Consider the following 23,459-nt stretch of genomic DNA (forward strand, 5'->3'; position numbering starts at 1 on the left):
AGAATTGGTGTTACGCTATTAAAAACATCTATAAATTATAGTTATTTAAATTGATCGTCATTATCTCCCAGGTCGGAAGGCAGAGATTGACCATTTATTTGTGAATCTATACCCTACTGTACATGCACGGTTAATCTTTCAAACAGTTGGAACAATTAGTGTTAAAAAAGTGCACACAGCCAGTAAGCCCACATTTTTCAAATTGGACTCATGGTGGCAATATTTCAGTCACTTTACGTTTGGCCTATATTGTAAGTCTTGGACTGTAGGTCTTACAATAAAACAATTCCTCAATCTCAGTCTTATCAGTCTTGAAATGTACTGTGTCTGCCAGAATGGTGTCTGTCCTTCCATATTTACAGGTAGGTACAGTACATGCCCAACTGTACTGTATATAAAATGTCGAAGAAAGACAAATACATTCTCCTGTTACACACATTTATTACAATGATATACATGTATACCCGCTGTTCTGCTCTTTTCCCACACAGGGAATCACTGCAGCAATATGGAAATAATAAAATAGCAAATAGAAAAACAAAAAACAAATCAACAATCAAACTGGAATGTTTCAAGTAACATTTGGATTGATAATAAAAAAAAAGGAAGACAAAAAAAGTGAGTTGAGGCTTAATTTGTACAGGACCAGAGAAAGGGATTCATCCACAAGAGGTAAGCCTGGGAGAAAGCGAGAAAGCAGGGAAAATATAAGAGGATTGTATGTGCTGTATACAGTAAGTAGCCTCACACTTTAGGCTCATTATGTAGGCATATACTGTAAGTAGTACAATGTAGCTGATATAAGGATTTCATAAAATTATCCGCAAAATATGGGATATCTATTTTTATATTTATAAATGTAGTTGTGTATGGGATCGGATTGCAGAATGTGATTGTAGTCTTCTGGCTGCAGATCAAGGGTTTCCACCATAGAGTTAAAAACATATACAAATTAGAGGACGGACTGCCCCGCCCCCAGCTATTAATTTTAATGAAAGTTGTTCAGTAACGTTTGAAGCACCTGGAAGTCTGCTGGAAGTACCCCAAATAAGCAGCTAGCGGTTCAGATTATAGAAGCATTTGCATTAGCGTTTTAATGCAGAAGTTTTGCTATCCTATATTTGATCACCAGGCTACACCTATAGCTGCTTCACTGCTCTACTGTGGTTCTGGGGGCTTGGTTTCCACGCAATACAGCTGTGGACTATCGTGATAACTCCCTTGTGGACCCTGATTTGTCACTTTAATAAAAGTTAATTGAATTTGGACAATCCAGGGTAGGATCCTCTAATGAGAACACCGACTTTAACTTAATGACCATTGCAGAAGTGTGGCCAAAGTCTGGCGGTCCTTGATATTATAGAAACATTTTGCATTGTGACTGAATGAAACACTGCATGCCACGCATTTCTGTGCCTAGATGTTAATGAAAATGTGCATGTCAATAACAACTTACTAAATTCAACTAATAACATGGGAATGTCTACGATGTTGTTGCTTTCCATGACAGTGTAACTGGAATTATGGCTACTGTTCATACCTCCTGGCTAGTATTATTCTGATGAATCCTTGTTACGCTATATATATACCTTACCTATGAGTAAGCTTGGCACATAGCCAGATTTCTAATGAGTGTGTTGGGTATTCAAGGTTCCCTGGGAAGCCTATATAGGTTGACATGTGGGGGAAAAGATTGGAGCTGCTTGAACATTCTGAGCATGCCCCGAGCTGCCAAGAGTAGAATCCTTATTGTTAAAGTATCAGAGAAAGGAAATGTGTTTTGTGTCGCTCCCAGGCACTACATAAACAACATAATCCTTCCTAAATGCCTCCATTCTGGGCAATAAAAGCCAAAGCCATTGACATTCATAATAGTGATCAGAAAGGAGAGAAAATATTCAAGATGTGAGTTCCAAAACATAGGAAGAGGAACATTTAAAGGAACAGTGGGGTGGAATGACTGAGGAATCAGAGGTTGAGCCAACAAATCAAAGCTGCAGAGCTATCAGCTATGCGTAAAAAAAAGTTCAAGTTCATAGTGGAATGCCCTGAGAAACAGAGCAGATAGCCAAAAAGAAAATCACAAATGCGAACAAAGTTTGTGTGAAACTTGGCGTGCATACAAATCCAATGTCTTTCTCTCACACTGCAGCTGTAAAGTAGTCAAGTAGTCATTTCATTAAGTGCAACTCCCTCTCTCAGCATCCAGAGATGTTTTTGGACTTGTTGCGGCGCTGGAAGCGTGTGTCAGCAGGATCGAAGCCTTGCTCATGGGCTCCGAACATTGCCCAGCTGGGCGTCTTGGCTGTGTAGTCCAAGGCAGAGAAGCTCTGCTGTCCCCCATTCTGCTCATGGGCCTCCACCAGGTCCTGGAAACGTTCGTAGTCGATCCATGTCCACCACTCACCCTCCACTTTGAACTGGACACAACGCAGACAAGACAAACAGAGAACATTATACAACTGTGGCGTGAGCATTATGTACAATCAAATTGGTGCAGGGTCTACAAGCACAACAACATCTGGCTTTGCTTGAATATTTTCACAAAGGGAAAAGCTATGGGTGATAGAAATTCAAGACGTTACATACTGCTTTATCCCGAAGCAACTCAAAGCAATCACAGAAAATGCACTCTGGACAAAAATGGCATTTATCGTCTCACTCCCTAGCGACCAGAGGTCGCATGGTGAGACTAACCAACACAACTAGACAGTGGCGTGTGATTATGAATGCCACCAACGTTATACTATAGACCCGCCTCACCTCTGTCTTGATTGGCTCCCTGGCAGGCATAGTTTTACTGAGGTTAGGATTAGGGTTAAGGTTAGGTTTAGGCATAGTTTTACTGAGGTTAGGGTTAAAGTTAGGATTAGGCATAGGTTTACTGTGGTTAGGGTTAAGGTTAGGTTAAGGCATACTGTAGTTGCAAAAACGAGAACTGTCAATCACAGCGACTTCTAGCCAATCACAGCGGGGCTTTTTAACCAATCGCGTCGCTTATAGAAGGTCACAGGAGTGGGTTGACCTTAGCGATACATAAAGGGCAATAGCTCTTGTTTGTCCAATTATAGATGCTCTGTTGGACATCATGGCGCTGCTGAGGGTATGGGAATTTAGATTTAAAACAGCCATTAGATGCTTTTTATCTCTCCGAGTCATTCAAGGAATTGGTACAGTATCCGCTGCTAATGAACCCCGAGAGGATAAAAAAAAAAGAGTACTGAGGACCTACTGGGAGTTAATGTATCTAGTAACGAGGAGGGAAGCACTTTGTTCAGCCGGCATCTCAACAAATGCAACAGAACGTGTAAGAATGTATTTCAGTCTCTAAGCAACAAAGTGAAACCACACTGTATGGAACAAGGCAGCCTGTGGTTTCTTTGAAAAATGTGACGCTGCACTTTGGATTAAAAACATGACATTCATTATTAATAACATTAGTAATTTAGTTCAGTTTAGTTTGGTGTATTATTATTATTATTAAATGTCTTGCAAAGGGACACTTCAACATAGACTGTGAGCCAGACGGCCTCTCTACCTACTCAGCTACGGCTGCCTGATGTGCCAGATGCCAGTGCACTGTACTGTACAGTACATACTGTACAACCTAAATCTGGAATATACTGTACTTTTGAGGATGTTTGATAGATTTCCTACCAACTACTGTACATCCATAATACCCAACCCTTAAAGGTAGGGTAAGTGATTTTTAATTCAAATAATAACAAAATGGGTCTATGTTCTGATAGTACTAGTTACTATAGAGTGTTTGTTGTCCATATTTGGACTTCAGCCTTATCTCCTGTGAGGAGAAAAAATCAGTTTCAAAAAACTGTTGGGTGACAAGTTTTCCTCCAATTAGGATAGAGTGGGACCTTCCTACAATCATGGTTGAGTGGGGGCGGGCCTTACGCGTACCAAGGCCTGCCCCCACTTGATCATGATTGTGAGCAAGCAGCAAGAACTTCCTCCTCTTTCCATTTTTATAAACTCCTACTACACCTAAGACAGGAAGCCTCTGTGGATAGCTTGAAAGCACAGCTCAAGACCTATTTCTTTACTCTTGCTTTTAGCTGAATTTTTTAATTCCTGTGCTGCTACTGAAGTCTGCACTGTTAAAATATTTTTAATGTTCTTCAATGTTTTATGTTTTAATTTTTCTCTGCTTTATTGTAATCATGTGTATTACATTTTTTTCTGTTAAGCACTTGTGCTTCATTTTCTAAGTACAGTTTGCAGTCTGGATTGTCAAAGATATGAAGTAACTAATATGAAGCTGGGGAGTTGGTCACTTAATCCTGGTGTTTTAATTACTATTGGACTGTACTGTCAAGAAGCGGGTGGTACTGTCACCTGAGAGCTGGTGGGAGGGTTGAACAAGTATAGGAGAGCATGGGGATGAAAAGGAAGAGAGATGAGAGAGAGAGAGAGAGAGAGAGAGAGAGAGAGAGAGAGAGAGAGAGAGAGAGAGAGAGAGAGAGAGAGAGAGAGAGAGAGAGAGAGAGAGAAGGGTGGTGGGGTTGAAAGGAGGTGTATATAAGAGAGAGATGTGCTTATAAATAATACATATATTTATTTTCTTTTTTAATAATAGGTGTGGTTGCCTATAGGGTAATCTGAGTTCCCAGAAGTTATTTGTTTTGCCACTAGGGGGGCAAGAAGAACTTCTGGGAAGAAACCATTATATCTCTGGGCAGGAAGTCAGCCCAGCACAGAATATGAGTATGGGTAACTGGAGGCAAAGATGGTGCCGGAGGTTACCCATTTCTAAATAAAATAAATCACAGTGGCAACACCTCTGCAGCCCACGTATCAAGGCGAATCCTCCAAGACTACCTATAGGGCAACACACTATTGTTCTTTTCCAACTTTATAGAGTAACATTTCATAGAGTAAACCCCAAAAGTCGTTTCAGTTCAATGGAGGAGTGGTGCAAGCTTGAGCATTAGTTGAGGTTCACATGACATCTATTGTACTCAAGTTCCCTCAGTTTTATGTTCCCTCAGCGATACAGTATGTTCCTCATGCCAAAATAGACCCTATGTTCCCTGTTCATAAGCTGAGGAAACATAGGGCTGAGGGAACATAGGCATGACCCCACTTCATCCAGCTGGAAGATCTAAAGACTGCAAAGTTATCATACAGGCTGCCACGAACAAAACAAAAACCCATTAATAAACACACACACACACACACACACACACACACACACACACACACACACACACACACACACACACACACACACACACACACACACACACACACACACACACACACACACACACACACACACACACACACACACACACACACACACACACAATTAGAACGCAGTGCAATTCTCTTTTCTCTGAGCTGCCTCAAACACTGTTACATTGTTATGTAACAGAGAATGAAACCTTGAGGACTGGCTTCCTGCTGGGAAGCTGCACGCTGCACTTCTGGCAAACACGAGAGGCTGCTCTGCTTCCAAAAACATCAACACAGCACTGGGGTGGACATCCAAGTGTGAGCGTGAGAATGGTAGAGATCACCAATTTAGGGACATAGTATAATTAAGATAATATGTAGTTTTGCATTTACTAGGTACAGTATGATGTTCTCCCTTAATTGAAAGATCTTTAACAGTGTGCGTTGTAAAATGTTCTATATTTGTTCAGTTCATATGGGTCCAATGAGCCTGCACACAGTGGGCAGGGTCTGTCAACAACACTAAAATTCAGCATCAGACAATCGTTCTTTCTTTAAAGGTGCTATAATTGATATGTTTTGGTAATAACAAAAAGTGTATTCTTGTATATACTGATATAAATTATTATTATAGAGTGTTTGCTCAATAAAATGGGTCTCCCTGTCTTTCTCAGCTTGTGTTCAGGTCCCAGATATGTCTGCTCATTTATTTGTGTCATCACTTCCAGTTCCAATTTCACTTGTTCATCCTGTATCCTGTACAGTAACTCTCTCCTGATTGGGACGACGGATGTAAATACAGTACGCTTCTAGCTAAATCCAGCTATATAAATGATTCATATGGGGATACAGAGCGGGAGTATAGAGCTATTTAACAATTGGTTTAACAAAACATATAACAGCACATTTAAGGACCTCAAAATGTGTTTGTTTGTTTGTTTGTGTGTGTGTGTGTGTGTGTGTGTGTGTGTGTGTGTGTGTGTGTGTGTGTGTGTGTGTGTGTGTGTGTGTGTGTGTGTGTGTGTGTGTGTGTGTGTGTGTGTGTGTGTGTGTGTGTGTCTGTGTTTATAGCAGTTATATATATTTTAAAGTGGTCATACTGTACTGCACTGTATATAACTAACCTAAAAGATAAAAGCAGTGATGATGATACACTACAGTACATGTTTTGAATTCAAATACACTGTAGCTACAGTATGCAGTGTTCTAGCAGACTGGATCGCATGCATCATATCATAGAACACTCATTACAGCTGTAAGAGACTCTACGACTCTAGCTCAATGAACTCTGTGCATCTATGCTATGAAGCCAGTTCGACATACTGTACACAGGATGTCTTCTCATTACTTCATTAATCATAACTGTAATCACACTAAGCGGTCCTACAAAAAGGTATTTATCAACTTTGTAAATCAACCCAGGATTTCCCAACCCAGCAGGTTGTGACCATCACAAACGTAAAATGTCAACATATGGAGACCACTGTAACTAGAATGAAAGAGTGCAGAGTGACCTGAAAATAGAATAAATTGACCAAAACACCTGTTAATCTGCAGCTATTAGCAAACATGTAGCTTGACCCAGCTTTAGGGAAGCAAGTACTGTAGCAATGCAGTGTATGAGAGAGAGAGACAGACAGAGATATATGCAAGAAAGAAAGAGAGAGAGATGTATGCATGTGCATATAAGGCAATAGTGGAGAGATGTAAATGAGTGAAGGTGTCTAAAGTGGTGGCACAACTAGCGGGGTTATAGATCAAAGCATTTGTGTTAAGTGAGAAGAAAGACAATGATGGAGAGACAACGAAAGAGGAAGGAGGCGTAAATCAATCCAGTGAAATATTGACTTTGGCCTTGTTCGCTGGCTTGTGACAGATGGAGAATTAAAGGAACAACTGGCTCTTTAACACCTTTTTCAGTGGTGGGGACGTGTATATAGTATGTGCTGTACAGCAAATAATAATAAACGTTTACAAAGTTGATAATCGTCAAAAGGTCTTCATAAAACAAACAACACATTCTGTTCAGTCTACCAGAGACATGAGGAATCAAGTAATGAATGGTCATATAAATGGTCTGCACTAATGATCTTTATAGAATTTCTGTGTCCTCACTCTGCATCTCATTGGTGGGCTGTGAACAGTTCAGAAACCTGTTTTGAAATGACCAGACCTGGTGAGCTTGTAAGCCAGATACCTGCCTGGTAGACAGGTATGTGAACTGACTGCAGCTCTCCTCTGAGACACAGAGAGAAAAGCTACCATTGTGAGCATTAGTCAGGAGGACCAATTATATGAAGATAGGTTGAAAATGGGTAAAATGGTCCCTTAAGCATAATCTTTCATAGCGTAGGCAAGCCTCTTGCCACAATAAAAGGAAATGTGCCCTACTTCCCTTCATCACAATAAACCCCAATTTATACTCGCACATTACATTATTTCCAACCTTCACCATGGTAACGGATAGACAGGGGAGAGCAACCATTAATCTCCTTGCTTTAACAGGTTGCACAATTAGGCTGGTCTGGATAGATATGTAACTATTAAGAGACAAATCCTGTTGCTTACCCTAAGATGGGCATTATGCTGCATCTGAAAGGTGTTCTACTGTAGCTGTCAGATGAGAGAGTAGAGCGGAGGTTGAGTTGTGGGACTCGGAGCGTACTAAGGGGCAGCGCCGGCGGCAGGACTCAATGGCTAATGGGGCCGTCCGTGAGCTTAAGGTTGCGATCACTATGCAAATTAGTGTTTCGCCTTTGTTTTCGAGTATTTGCAGGTTTCACTGATGGGGATGGGTGGTCCAAGTGAGGGGGATGGGCCCCAGGCGTCCCCCTTGTGCTGCCGGACCCGCTAAGGGGATATTTTTATGTCCTGTTCCAAAGGTGGCCAAAGAAAAATAAAATAAAATAAATAAAAGTAAAATAAATAAATAAATGAATCTATGTGGCAAAAAGATATAGTAATCTAGCAATAGACAATTGAGATAACTTTAAGGGGGCCACCAAGGACCCATATGACTCACCTCTAGAAGGAATCAATCAAGCCTGATTTATACTTATTGGTACAATTACAGTAGATCATATATTTTCCGCATGCAACACTATTATAGTGAAAATATATGATCTACTGTACAAGCTCACAACACGTCACGTGTCACAACACCATGTGTCACAACTTGATGTGCTGTGAGCTTGTAGAACGGCTATTCACAGCTTGCGACAGCTTCACATGACGGAGTATGAATTAATCATTCAAATCCTTTCAGCAGATCTTTCCCTCCTTTTCCCTCTCTCTGCTATTAGGCAGCGTGAATTCCAAGGGGAACACAGACTTAATGATCGGTTAATTACCTCATCACACACAACGAGAGAAAGCACAGATAACCACACTGGGGGGAATTCAATTAGGCAAAAGAAGCGAAAGCTCTGACCCTGGAATCGTAAAGTATGTTTACTGGGCCTTGATCCAGTTATTCTCCTCTTGTCAAAGGCCGACTTGTCATCAGTATCGCAGTCACAATGACATTACTTATGTCAGTTGTTCTCTTCTGCTAGAGAGAAGTGTGTGGTATTACATTTGTTTTGTAAAGAGTGACTGTAAACCACATCTTACTGCACACACACTTACTGTATACAGTATAGGGTTATATATTATAAACTATAGAAAAAGTTGAAAAACTTCCATAAGAAGGGACTGCATCACTCCAGGGAACTAGGAATAGTTTATATGCATGCTGACTAAGACTTGCACCTTCTATGGGCCTTATATATATATATATATATATATATATATATATATATATATATATATAATTTTTTTTCTTTTTTTTTTTAAGGCTGAGCGATAGTAGGAAAACCTTCGATATTCGATAATATTTAGGTCCACTGCCTGCCTAACCCAGATAATGAATACCAGATAATGAATAGCATATCCATGCATGCACACAGCACACATAGAATAAATAAATTAAACGCCTTAATTCCATTTTCCGACAATGGTTTTATTGAAATAACCACACCTGGTTACAGATGGACTGTTTTTTTGCATGTGCTACGTGCATGCTGTTGCACTGTTAATTAATTTGACACATACACCAATACCTAATTTCAAGCCGTCTTCATCGATATGTATACCTTGCATGTTGATACCTCGATATCGATATAATTTCAATATATTGCCCAGCCTTTACACACACACACACACACACACACACACACACACACACACACACACACACACACACACACACACACACACACACACACACACACACACACACACACACACACACACACACACACACACACACACCATTATGTTGTATTTGTGCAATAGATTGGATTGGATTATTGATAGGCTTGATGGATGATTGGCACTTCATTGGTGGGAGTGTCTGTGTGGATGGCCTCCAGTGGGTTACAAATGACAGTCCTAACCTGCTCACCTTAAGGCTGGTTTGACCATGGGGGTAGGGTGAGCTGGGAGAGGTATATTTTGCATTTAGTATTTTTGTTTACTGTTAAATAACTTTTTTGCACATATTTATTTGACACTTGTAATTGTAATATTTGGTGTCACTGGAGAAATAAAACATTTTACACTTGAGCATTCGCTTGGACGTCCTTTTAATGTGCGTGTCATTTTTTCTCCCAGGCTTAGCCTGCCGGCTTATCAATTAATTGGGGATTGCTATCATTGCTATATATTTTAAATATGCAAGCTGATATCTCATGTGAAGTTAAACTTCAAGCAAATCAATAATGGGGGAATGGTAGATTGGGGAGAGGTATTGATGCAGTGACTCCCCAGGGGACAGAATACAATGAATCAACAAGGATCACACTGAAGCTTGATCAATACAACAGTGGCTGAGGAAAACATGATCAAGTAAAAGTCCCATAGTTTGATGGAGATTTTACAGCAGGCTATAGAAAAGATACAGTTCAGAGTGAGTAAATTAATAAAAACACACAAAGTGATGAATAATGTATAAAGTGATGCATTAATGGGCTTCAACATACAGTAACAGGAAGTGTAGCTTTTACCCCAACTCCATGCACGCATGGCAAGGCTAGGTATGTGATAATTAATAAATAAATGAGCACCTATTCTTTAAGCAAAAATTACAAATGTATTTAATTCAATCTATTTTACTTAAAAATAGATGCTCGTTAATTTGAGCAGCACTCTATTTACAATTTACAGAAAACATATATAGAAACATATAGAAAATGCTATCTAAATTACATGTACAGTATGGTCATTGAGGGCGGCAAGTGCTACGGTAAGTGCTATGGGCTATGGATGGTCTATGGGAGTATGTGTTTTACCTTCGTGTGCGCGATGAGCAGGCAGTTGGAGTGCTCATGTTCACAGGCGATCTCATACTGAGGCAGCATGTCAGCCAGCTGCTGGACAAACGTCACCACTTCCTGGTGCCAGGGAACGTTGGCCATGGTCAGACTGCTGGCAGAGCTCTCCCCGCAGTACGTCACTCCCTGGGTGGACAGAGAAACACCCCCACTGTTAGTATGAATCCTTCATGGTAGGTACTGGTAAAATACATTTAGACAGGAGGCAAGAAGTCCTTCCGTGTCAGTTTATTGCAGTGGTTCTCAAACGTTGACATTTGAAGGTCTCCCCTTAACTTTGAGAGTACAAAAAAAAACAAAAAAAACATGTTATAATATGAAAACCTTGCATCTTCCTCTGTAGGAAGTTAAATCCTTATTTTCAAAGAGTTCCGCAGAATTGAGGAACCTATTCAGCGCACACATGAAAACCATTCATATTCCAATGCAGTACAAAGTGCTTTTGTGTGTTCCAATAAATGTGGGCTCAATTTACAATCCCCAGGCGATATCAAACACCTAGCCAGCACACCACACAATCTGATCATGGACTCAAATTTAAAGGGCGGCATGGGAGCACAACATTGTTTGTTAAGACTGGGCATCTATCAAACTCAGCATCTTGTCAAAACACAGTCCGTGTTGACTGAATAGGGCTTGGAGAATCAAAACAAATTGAATTGAACCCTTACTGTATAGGTGGTCGATCTTGATGAGTCAATCGTGGAACAATTAGAAAAGTCAAACAAAAACAACCATTAATACCTAGGAACAATCTGCACCTAGAACAGGGTTCACACAACTTTTTCATATTTGACCCCATTTCCATGTCTTAGATCCGGATCTGCAGATACAGTCCGTGTTTTCTTCCTAATAAATAGCTAAATCAATAGAAAAAAAACAGTACTGGTGATGTTTACTGTCTGACCCAGCTTTGTTTGAGTTCGTTTACAGGCTAAAAGAGCTCCTCCAGATTCTCCTGGAGCTACAATGAGGAGCATTCAAATAGTCAATTTCTAGTCAATGGAGAAATATTTTGATTTCTTGCCCACCTTTGGAGTTACATTGTGGCAAGGCAACTATAAAACCTGAACCTCTACAAAAGCGGTCTTGCCATTTAAAGTGGTTGAAAGTGTGTGCGTGTGTGTTTGACCGAACTTGCCCAAGTCATACCGTACACATGGCCACATGAAGTCTGACATCGACATGAAGCCATGCCGTTATTATAGCCTGTCTTGTTTTAATGTATTGACCATGTTTGTCGTGACTCGTAATCAAGGTCTAACGACCGAAATGTTGATTTAATAAAGAGCATTCTTTACACTACAGTGTGCGGGACCTTTTTCTTCGATTTGTTATCATAGATGCCTTTCTAATGTATTTACCATGACTTCACAATCAATGCAAGTGTGAAACCAATTGAGAACCACTACTTAAAAAGATCCTCTGTACTAGATTGTGACAAATCAACAACTATGGTTAAATCTAGGACACCGAATTGTCAGTTAAGTGGATTGATAATATAACATTTAACATAAAACAATAATGTGTTTTCTTCTTTAAAACGTTGAAATTTGTTTTATTGTGATACAGATGAATAGCAAGCAAATTAAAATATACTACGTTGGTTACATTGAACCAAGCTGAAAAACAAATTAAAATAAACATGCTGAAAAGGCACGCGGCCCATCCATCTATCGGCTGCCGTGTTAAGTGGTCAGAATGCTTTTGCGATTTTGAAGTGGGCCCTAATCCAGAAAATAATTCAAGAACCACCGTTGTAGATTATGGTGTATGAGAAATACAAGAGCTGCTTTTTGTTTCTCAAATCAAATAGATAGAAATGTACAGCAGGGATTCAGTTGGTACACTGTCTTCACAGTTCATTGATATTTTAATAACTGTTTCTCAGACAAAAGAATCGACATAAAAGTGAGGGCGATAAAAATCATATTAACCCTCTAAGGCCCACGGTTGTAATATTACAACGTTTGTATTTTATCCAAAAAAAGGTTTAAATCATTTTATTTTAGCTCCCCCTACCACCTAAACACCACCATTGGATTCTATTGTTTAGTATTACAATGCCATTGGCAACAATATTTGCATATAAATACCCCCCACAGGGGCTGACATTCACACCCGCCACACCCGCTGAAATTCCAGAGTTTTGACGAACAACATCTCACTTTTTCATGGAAGCTATACCTCACAAAAAGAGTTGCCTGTACTATTTTTTTTGGTGATCATTAGAATGTCTAGAACATGTACATATGTTATTATTGTGAAAAATATCCCCCATATGTAAATTAGAGCATGATTTATGATTTTTGATTTATGGCTATAAAATCTTACAAAAACATTTTTTTGAAAAAAACATTACATTTTCCTCTTAATAGGACTCCTACAACACCATCTGATTTTTTTCAATTTTTTATTTCAAGTATTTCTTAATGCGGGCCTTAGAGGGTTAAATGTGTCGCTGTATGATATTTAAAAGAAACCCTTCAATTGTCTAAATATTCACAGTCTGAAGCATCTGAATCGCCACCTGCATAAACCCATCGAAGTTCATTTCAGGCATGGCTAATTCACCCGCAATCTCCCATTTTTGCACATTATCTCCACTCAGTGGATGAGAGAAATGCTGTCTGGGGTGAAAAACCATCTGGCCTTGCCCGTGACATCAATCTAAAGGAGGGCTAATGAGAGAGAAACAACAGCTCCCCGTGGCACAGGAACGCTATTGGGCTGTAGGGATCGCAGCGAAGAGCAGATGACACTGTGAGTATTAACGTGGGCATTGGCTCTTAATAACTTCCAAGGTCTGTGCCTACTAGAGAGAAGCGCAGACTGGAGGAGTAATTACAATTTCTGGCATAACACTGAATATGATAACAACCCATCCAGTAATGTACAGTACACTCCTGAGTGTTCATTTAACACTTGGTGTTTTACCGTGTAGGACCGGGCCACACGACTGTACTCTCACACTCAAACACTCCCACAAACACTTCAACAATTCTCACAAGCTCCCTCTCATACAGTACATACAGTACAAGGGGCTGAGAGCATTAGTGTTGTTGTAAAGATGCCAATGTGGCAACTGTTATCAAGATCCTCTGATATTTTGGCCAAGAACATTGTCTGATCCTAACCCAGCCACCATGCAGAGGAAGTGTGTGTATGTGTGCGAGTGTGTACAGTATGTGTGACAGAGATGCCCACTGTGATCACTTTCCACCACCGTAGTTTTTCCTCAGCGTAGCATGTCGTTTTTGTCAGGTGAAAAACGTTTGTTTTGTATTTATCATTTTGAAAAATGAATTAAAACAACACAACGCCTCGTGATGCGAGGTGTTGTGTGCTTGTAGATCAGCTATTTTCACTAGTTGTGCGGCAGTCTTTTATGGTGAAGCAGGTCTTTACCTTACGAAAAAACATACACATTTAAAACTTGGAGATACAAGGTTTCTGCCCGACTGTGACGATACAGTATGTTTAAGCATATTTATGCTATGCTGGAAATGCCAGCTGCATAAAGAGTGTCTATTCTGTGCTGACCATTCCCATTTGGTGTTATCTTGGACAACAAGAATTTAAACATGTTTGGGTGTTTTGGGGGGAAAAAATGCTTTGGTGGACACACAGCTTAAATCCACTTGGATCCTTTTCAAGTTGCTGACTGGCTAAGACTGTGTATTCAACTCAGGTGGTCACAGGATACGGGTGTGGAAGGTTTGTGGGTCGATTGCTGAAAGCAAGCTGCCAGCCAGCGTCATATAGCCATCAGACACATTTGCCTGAAGGTACAGTAGCACACTCCTGCAGGAACGACAATAACGGCCTGTGTGAAACCAACTACCAAGCAGAGGGAATGTGCCATAGGATCATGATGATGATGTAGATTAGAATATTTTGTCCCTTTTAGTAGTTGTTGGGACAGTTGTAACTGTACATAGCATATATTAATTGCTTAATGTTTTGTGTAAATCATCACTTTGAAATGCCTTGATATTAAAAGGCTTTGCACACAGAGGTGTTTTTTTTTCGCACGGAAAAAACTGACGATTACTTAAAAAAAAGAAAGAAAACAATGATTCTCTATGACCTCATGCACACCGGCTCCGAATTTGCCATGCGGCAGGTGGCTGCAGCAGTTTTTTTCCCGATCGAACCCAGTTCAATTTGTGCGTCTTGTTCGCATGCTGTAAAAACTCATCACTCTTTTTATGACTCCTTTTTGGATCCGGATTCCGCACAGCATTGCACACCAAATCCAATGCGTTTTAATCATGCAGCCAACGGAAAAAACACAAATGTTGAAAATCGCGCCTGTGTCCAAAGCCCATATTGTAATACAGTATACCAATAAACTTGCCTTGCCTAAAAGTTTTCTTCAGGTGAGTGGCAACAAATTAATGTAAAAACTATCAGGTTTAATTGATAAGCGCACTCTCATTCTCCACAACAATTTTTGTTTTCATACTTTAAAACGATGAAGCATCAAGAGAGAAAAGCTGTATCCATTGTCTGTGATGTTGCCCATCATCTTATTTTCTATTATCATTATTCACCATTAATATTCATTTGATTGTTGTACGACGATCAGGGCATATTTAGATTGAATGAGAAAATAAATGCGAGTCACATTCAATTGTTTGTCTCCCAATTCACAGCTTATTGATAAAGTATTTAGTACACAAAAGCCATTTTAAAGAATTGATAGTGGTGCCCCCCCTCTACTGAGTCCTTAAAGGGATAGTTCATGGATATTTTTTTGTTTTTGACAATTTGATGAGTAGCTGTGGTTCTCTATGGAGACACAAAGAGCCTGCTTTGTTCCCTGTTACACAGTATCCTCAAATTATTGGCTTAGGAATGCGACAAAAAATTAAAAGAAATATCCATGAATTCAAGCCTACATTGGGTTAGTAATCAATAGGGGGAAAAAAGTCATTTTGGGTGTGAGCTATCCCTTTAAAAGAGAGACATCCCTTGGGGACAGAAGAGGCTTCAATCGTTCAACATCAGGTTCTTATTCCACATAATATAAGATTATAAATTAGAACTCCCAAATGCCATCCATAGTTACATTTTGAATCGTATTTCTGTCCATGTCGTTCGTTGGTGTCAGTCAGTTCAACTGTTGCACAAGAGGCTTGATTACCATGGGAATTGGAGGCAACGCTTTAGACAAAACCGGTATCCAATAAAGAACGTTCCTAACTAATTATCAAGGTGACTCATTTAAAATGCCTTATAACTGTTATTACTACATAAACGCATGTTCGGTCACAGGACGGAGGAGCAGAGCAGATATGATCATTGTAGATAACGATACGGGGCAGTGAGCTGGACTGGGGATGTGGCTGGGGCCAGCGCAGGGGGATGGGGCAGAATTGATGGGGAGCCTTGGTGTTATCAGCCTTGCCTGGAGGCTCGCTGAATAAAGATCAACTATCCCAAGCCTCAGTATAAATCATCAGGAAGGGTGGGAGGAGTAGGAGGAGAGAGAGATAGTAGAGGATGGATAAAATGTATCGTTGTAAAAGACACGCTTGCGAGAGAGGGGGGTGTGGGGGAGAGACAGAGAGATCCATTGCGGTTCACAAATATGCCTTGACTGATCTATAATCAATACCTATCCTCCAGGCTCTCCTCACTGTGTACTGTATATGACAGCCGGTTTGTGTGGCTGACCAAATAATGTCATGATACATTTTATTATGGTGCATTTATGCCCTTGTCTGATCTTTCTACAGTCTCTCTCTCTCTCTAGAATCTATTTCCCACCTGGGCGAAGGGCTGCAGGATTGGTGATAATATAAATCAGATAACAGGATCACTGAAAAACAAAGGGACCTGTGACAATAAACTGCGTGGGCAGTTGCACCACATAACGTCTGGTTGATCATAGGAATAATAACTCGTGTTGATAGTGAAGCCTCTGTTGCAGACAGTGGCATACAGTATACACATTTGCAGGGAGACTGATAAACAAACAGTAATACAAACATGCTCAGAGGGATAAGAAACACTTGAATTTTTAAGGAGAGTCAGCAGACAATTTCTCTTTGTGCATAGGTTTTCTTTATCGAGGACTGAAGGAGAGGCACAAGATGAAAGATCTGTCAGGATCTCATCTTAGGCCAGCATAGCAGTGGTACATTGTGTTTCTGGTGGAGAGAGCATCTTAAAGCTTGACTTTGCCAATTTTTCCACCACGCTGTGGTAGTGAGACATTTTGCAGATTTTCTCAGGCTATATAAACATGGTGCAACAGTCATGTTGTCGTTAATTGTAGAATCGATGAGTGCTTTTGTCGTACCTTGTCAAAAATATCAATAGCAGAATATAAAGCGTTTATCAATCAATATAATGTAACATGTCTCCATAGCCCAAATTGATCAAATAATTAAATAATTCTATATTTATGCTTTGAGCATAATACATTGGCGGTAACTCTCTCGCCGTTGAGATGACCACTCATGTTCTGTAATTGTGGACTACACACAAAACACACACAGCTGCGTTAAGCCTCAAGCCTCTCCTGACGGCCATGAATCATTGATGAGGACTACTTTGAGAACTGCCGTACACTCCTCTAACACACTCGTTAATTGCAGCGCTTATGATGTGTAAAAGTCAATAACTGACAAAAGTTAAGCAGCCCAAGGGCTTCAGCAGCCTAGTGAAGGACAACACAGATCAGAATGAAAGGGGAGAGAGATTGACTCAAGTGGAGGTCACCCCATGTGAATGAGAGGGTTACATTATTGAGTTTAGAGAGGACACACATTAGTCTGAACAGTGATGCTTGCATTGTTGTTTAGTTTGTTGGAGAAAATCAAAGTTAACTTTGTTTAAGTTCCATCTCAAAGCTTGATTTAGGTAAGTGTTTTTGTGGCGCTGCCAAAAAAGGAGGCATTTATAACAATAATGCTGTCGGACATCTGTGTGATGCCAGGATTAAATTGGGTTTCATTATCTACAATGTTGCACTGCAGCTATAAATGAGCCGGTGTGCAATTCATTGACAGTTGTGTGTTGAGCATACACGCACTGCCCTTTAATCTGAATTCCCTCAGGTTCTGTCGGATTTCCAGTGCACCAAAGGCAAGTCAAGGATCAGCATATTTGTCCATGCAAGTACACAGGAGGGAATGTCAATTGAGCTATTTTTATATAGAAGGCAAAGGCCTTGATATACTGAGAAATCTTCGTTCCTACTCTCACCTAAGGTCATGACGTGTGGGTCATGACCGAAAGAATAAGATTGCGGATACAAGCGGGCAAAATTAGTTTTCTCAGACAGGTGGCATATAGGGTGAGAAGTTTAGTCATCTGTGAGAGACTCAGAGTAGAAATGCTGCTCCTTGACTTAGAAAGAAGCCAGCTTAGGTGGTTCGGGTGATGTCTCCAGAGTGTCTCCATAAGAAGGTCTTTGCTGCACTGGGTAGAGACCACGTGGCAGACCAAAGGACCAGATGGGTGGGATTACATCTCCACACTGGTCTGGGAACGCCTCGGGATCCCCAGGAGGAAGTTGCTAATGTTGCTTGGGAAAGGGAAGGCTGCAAATCTCAGCTAGAACTGTTACCACCGTGATTCTGGATAAGCAGTTGAAGATGGATGGATGGATAAACATGTCCGTTCTACAATCTGTACAAGTATAGTTGCCACAACACCATATGGCTGTGTGCACATGTACATTATATATATATGTCTGTGTCTGCATGACCACCTTTGAGGGATATCTCAGATTACCTGTCCAATCTAATGCTCCCTTACTCTCCCTTGCTACTATAGCATTCGTTGCGATATAGTTAATTGCTATGTAGCAAGGGATCGATATACACTCCTGTCAGAGGCCTTTTATATGAGGCCATGGTGGTCTAAGGGGAAGGCTTAGAGAGGGAAGTGTTTTTATTTTCTTTGAAAGCAGCTCATAAACCCAAGACTTGCATAAAGCAAAGTAGATTATTATTTTATTAGTTGTAAAAGATTGTAGAACAGGTAATATTAATGCAAAAACAACAGTATGTAAAAGAGAGGTAGCGAGGGGCTGTAAAAGAGAGAATTATAATAACTAGAAAGGGGCATTCAGTGGAGTGATATTCTCTAGGGCTCCTCCCAACTTCCCTCCATCAGTATGTCTGTGTTGTGCATGTGATGATATTGTTTTGATGTTGTGGGCTTGTATGACAATTAGGATATTGATCGTTAATGCCTTGAGTCATTATGTTTGTACAGGGCCAGACTGAGAAGACAAATCAGTGCAGAAATGTAACTGACAGCGGCCCCCATGTACAGTATGTCCAAACTGACATTAAAATTATGTAGTAGATAGAGCAGGTGGTCAAAGCATGTCAACCCGCTGATCATCAGTCAGTCTACAGTATGGAAGTAATATAAACTAGACTATTTCCAGAAATTGCTATGAGCTGCGAAAGTCGCAGGTTGTAGCTGTCAGTGTGAAAATAACATTTGACATATCATCGTTCAATATTTCAGATTTGTGGGACCCCCTATGGTCAGAAGTGAAGGTGTGCTCTATAGAGGCCACTCAACATGCGATTCAAATTATAGGTTGATTGGTCATTTATGATATATGGCATTTTGTTTGCAAAATATATTCCCCTCCGACTCATTTTGAAAACCAATTACAGTAAACGGTATGGAATGTCAAAAAGCACTTTGAGCCACATTGACATACAGTATATTGGCAAATTGCAACACAAGTGTCTCATGGGATGTGTATACTTTTAGCCTGGAGGGACAAATGCTCTGCATTTATTTATTAAAAAACATAGTAGTTTTCATTGACCGATTTCATAAATATTCAAGAATTGAGTTCCTTGGCCTGCTGTCAGCATGCACAAGAAATTATGCTGATTGGCCTAGTAGCATGTTTAGACAGACAGGGGCTAGTAGCATGTTTAGACAGACAGGGGCTAGTAGCATGTTTAGACAGACAGGGGCTAATGCATGATTGCCTACATGATCACTGAAGGTGTAGAGCAGGGGTCTTCAACATTTTCAGGCCAAGGACCCCTTAGTTGAGAGAGAGATGAAGCAGGGACCCCCACAACATTTAATAGATTCCATATATGTTTGACAGCACAATCATCAGTGTATTTTGGATTCATGTCAATTTGTGTTTTCAGATATTTAACCACTTAAATACGGTCAATACTTAATAAACTTGAACTTTCACTATTTCACTATGGCGTTGTGATCTTGTAGATCTGATATTTTTGGCTAAAGTTCTCTGAATATGGATGCTAGGGTTCAAGTGGTTAATATAAAAAAAGGAGAAAAAAGTTTCAATCACACAAAGATTTGGAGGACCACCATTAGTAACTCTGGGGACCCCCTAGGGGTCCCAGACCCCCTGTTGAAGACCCCTAGTCTAGAGGTTGAAAAGATTTCCTCTGGATCAAATCACGCATCCCCTTATCTCTTGTATCTGAATAAAAGATTAGAGGGTATGCGCATGCATAAAGTGAATGACAAATCGAGTGGCAAAGTGAGTTCAATGTCGTTTAACATCGTTTAAAGCAATAAGATAGGACTTTACTTTTTGGATGTATGGGCTGTCAAGGCAAGCAAGTATTTTTTTGCCACTCAGTAGGCGTTCCCGCATAACTTACGATGATGATGTCACGCGCATACCCGGCCTCTATAGTTAAGAATTGGAATGTGTCATTATGACCGGGCAGCTAACGATGGCAGCTCATTAGTGGAAAATCGATAAATGAATAAATAGTGACCTCACTAGATTGCTTAATTTTTCAGAAGGAATAATATCAAAAAATGTGTTTTACATAAGTAGGCCTTCTGGTGGCGCTATAAAAGGCAGATGTGAAAACTGCAGTGCAAAGGTTTTTCCTTGGCTTCTAGGGAGTGCGCTCACAAAGTTTTACACAGATCGAGTTACGTATACTGTAGGTAAAAACGGAAATCGTCCTGTTTGAAGAAATTTCAAGTGGCATTTCTTCCTCAACCTAGTGGGAATATGTGTGCAAAATTAGCCAATAAGCCAATCGTAGTCAATCAGAATGGAATATGAAAAATCTGAAAGACCTGTTTCGTTTATCTGTTTCGTATATAGAGATACGGTGTACCATTTCGCGTGATGACAAAATCTGTAGGAGTACTGTTCAAAAAAAAGTGTTTTGCACAAATCAGCCTCCTGGTGGCACTGTAACAGGCCCATGTGAAACATTTGGGGCAGAGGTTCTGCACTGGCACCCAGAGAGTGTGCATGCACAGTTTCGTGCCATCGTGCCAACGGTGCCAGAGATTAGCTGTCCACAGACAGAAGGACACAGACGACACACGGACGGACGGACAGGGTGCAAAACATAGTGTCGGCCATGCCTTTCGGACTGGTGGAGACAATAAAAGGTAGGGTGTGCTGCAACTCTCAGCACATCCTTCCTTTCTCACATCAAGGTCTGGCAACAAGATTGTAGCTAACCTTTTCCCCAGTTGCGTTGTATCATTCACAAAGCTGTTGACCTTTGGGTAGTTTTATTTAGTTCAATGCAAGCTGCTTTTCTTTCTTCCATTCCTGTCACACGGTAGGGGTCACTACCACCCAGTGATAGATCGATGTGGGCAACAGATGTTGCCAGGCAGTACACTGATTAGATGCTCTCCTGTGTTTTGACGAGAGGGCAGTGAAGAGCGATGATGAATGGTGGTGAATGGTGGTGAGTGGTTGACTATATTGGTGAATGGTGAATGGTGAACAAGAGGTGGACACTGTTAAAGAGAGGTAGTGGGTGGTGGACAGTGGTTTTGAGTTAAGGACAGTGGTGTTATGTACATGGTGGTATGTATGTGGTGGTGTGGTAAGGAGTGAGAGACTGGTGGTGGGTGGTAGTGTGGTAGCTAATGGTAATGTCAGTGGTTGCGGTGAGTTGAGTGTTTCATGTGGGTATAAGAGCCTCATGACCACTGACATTGATGCCTTTTGGTCAAATATCTCATCACTACGTTTGCCATTGTGAGAGATGAGAGAGAGCTAGAGGACAGAGAGAAGAGCATGTGAGAGAAGGAGGACCAGTGGAAGCGGGGAGAGGGACAGATAGGCAGGGGGTTGGGGGTTCGCCTGGGTGCGTATCAGGGACAGGCCGGGCAGATGGAGGAAGGGTACCTGTTCAAACCAATTAGCTAGCGCCCCAGGAGCTGAATGAAAATAGACTACAACCAAATTTCAACTTGACTTCAAAAGGTTGTCTCTCTCATTTCTTGTTGTCTGAGGTGGAGACAATTAATTCTGTTGACCTAATTATTTGGGTAGCTTGTTGTGGGGAACTGGGGATAACTTCACTGGACAAAAAGGTTGGTTAAATATGGTTATATAGATGGGGGGAAAAAAAGACTGGTTCTAATAAAAGCGTGGCTTCCCTGTGGATGTTAGTCTTGACCAAACAGTCTTGCCCAAAATGGGGGGATGGCAGAATGTTGGATCAGAGATCCATTACAAAATGTAAAAAAAAAAAAAAAAAAAAAAAATACTGTGTTTTATATTGCAAAAAAACGTTGTTTGCAATTGCTTATGTGCTAAATGAGAGACTTTGAGAGGGGTTTACGGTTGCAATCTAAGTCAATGAGGAGCATATTTTGAATGATACATTTTCTAATCAATGGAGCAACTATTTTTGATATCTCGCGTGCCTTTGGCGTTACTATACATCATGGCAAGGTAACAACAGAACCCAAACCTCTACCAATGGCTGTGGGACCAAGTTTGTCATTATGACTGCAGACAGCAGGGCTACCAGGGGCCACCTCCTATTCCAAACCCTATACTTTGTTAATCAGGGTCCCCCATCGGTCTAAACTTGGCCTGCTCCGTTTTCCCCTCTACACCAAATCTCTTTGCGGGAAAATAGCCGATGTACAAGCTCACAAGGTATAGCAACGTGGCACGTTGTGAGCTGTCGATATTACGATACGATTTTTGCCTATTAATATTCGCCTATTTTCCTGTGTGTAGGGATGCTAGGGTTCATGCAGTTAATTCCCGTGCAGTCAATGTAAAATATCTCCCCTACCATTAGGGCTGGACAATATTATGGACATTTATCTTTTGACCAAATACCTTAATATCAATATCGTGTCTATATTGTGGGGATGACAGTGCATTATTTACAAAAATTAAGATTTTTGATAAATAATCATCAGTAATAACAATATAATAACAAAGTGGATAATGCACATAATAAAACAGCTAGAATAGTCAGGAAAATAATATAGCCTTTAAAAGCAGGAAAGGACAACACTGTACATGCAATATCATGATATTACGATACAAAACCCCAGAGACAACTGGTCTCATATCACAATATCGATATAATATTGATATATTGCCTAGCCCTACCAACCATTCAAGTGATGTATCCTGTTCAAGTCGACCAATACTGCTCACATAAAATTAGCAGCACATTATCATTTTAACAGTATAGTTGTGTTGGTATTTGACACAGGGTAACTCTTAAGAAGCTATCGGTGTCCATCAACTTTTTCTTTATCTAAGGGAGTCCACATCTGCTTCAGTAGTGCACACTCAATCTAAGCCATACTTTGTTAAAAAGACTAGGTATTAGCAAAGAAAAGATGAATAATTCAGTAAGCTTCACAACAAACCAAATGGGATGATTTTTGGATGTACTAATTCTTTGATTGCTTTACTAATTTGTTCATTTCCTAAAACTAAAAACACCTCTATCTATCTTACAAATCCTAATTTATTGGTACCTTGCTTAAATAATGCATTTTAGATCTTTGATACTTAAAAGGAAATCTTCCTTGGCCTGCTGGCAATTTGCATGAAAAGGTTGATGTTGATTCATCCAGTACAAAGTTTAGCCGTGCAGACATAAGAAAAACCAGAAAAAT

General features: G+C 40.4%; 1 protein-coding gene across 2 annotated transcripts in view; it reads right to left on the reverse strand.

Moving 5' to 3' along the window:
* Positions 1–461: 461 nt before the first annotated feature.
* tyw1 (tRNA-yW synthesizing protein 1 homolog) overlaps positions 462–23,459 on the reverse strand; it is a 78,529-nt gene continuing 55,531 nt past the window's right edge. For both annotated transcript variants that reach the window (XM_080731305.1, XM_080731306.1), the window contains 2 exons: positions 10,524–10,691; positions 462–2,420 (listed from right to left, as the gene is read on the reverse strand). In XM_080731305.1, the coding sequence (XP_080587431.1) occupies positions 2,199–2,420; positions 10,524–10,691 (390 nt within the window). In that variant the 3' untranslated portion in view covers positions 462–2,198. The remainder of the gene's footprint in view (positions 2,421–10,523; positions 10,692–23,459) is intronic.

The sequence above is a fragment of the Nannobrachium achirus genome (assembly GCF_963921795.1).
Source record: "Nannobrachium achirus genome assembly, chromosome: 8".
Lineage (NCBI taxonomy): Eukaryota > Metazoa > Chordata > Actinopteri > Myctophiformes > Myctophidae > Nannobrachium > Nannobrachium achirus.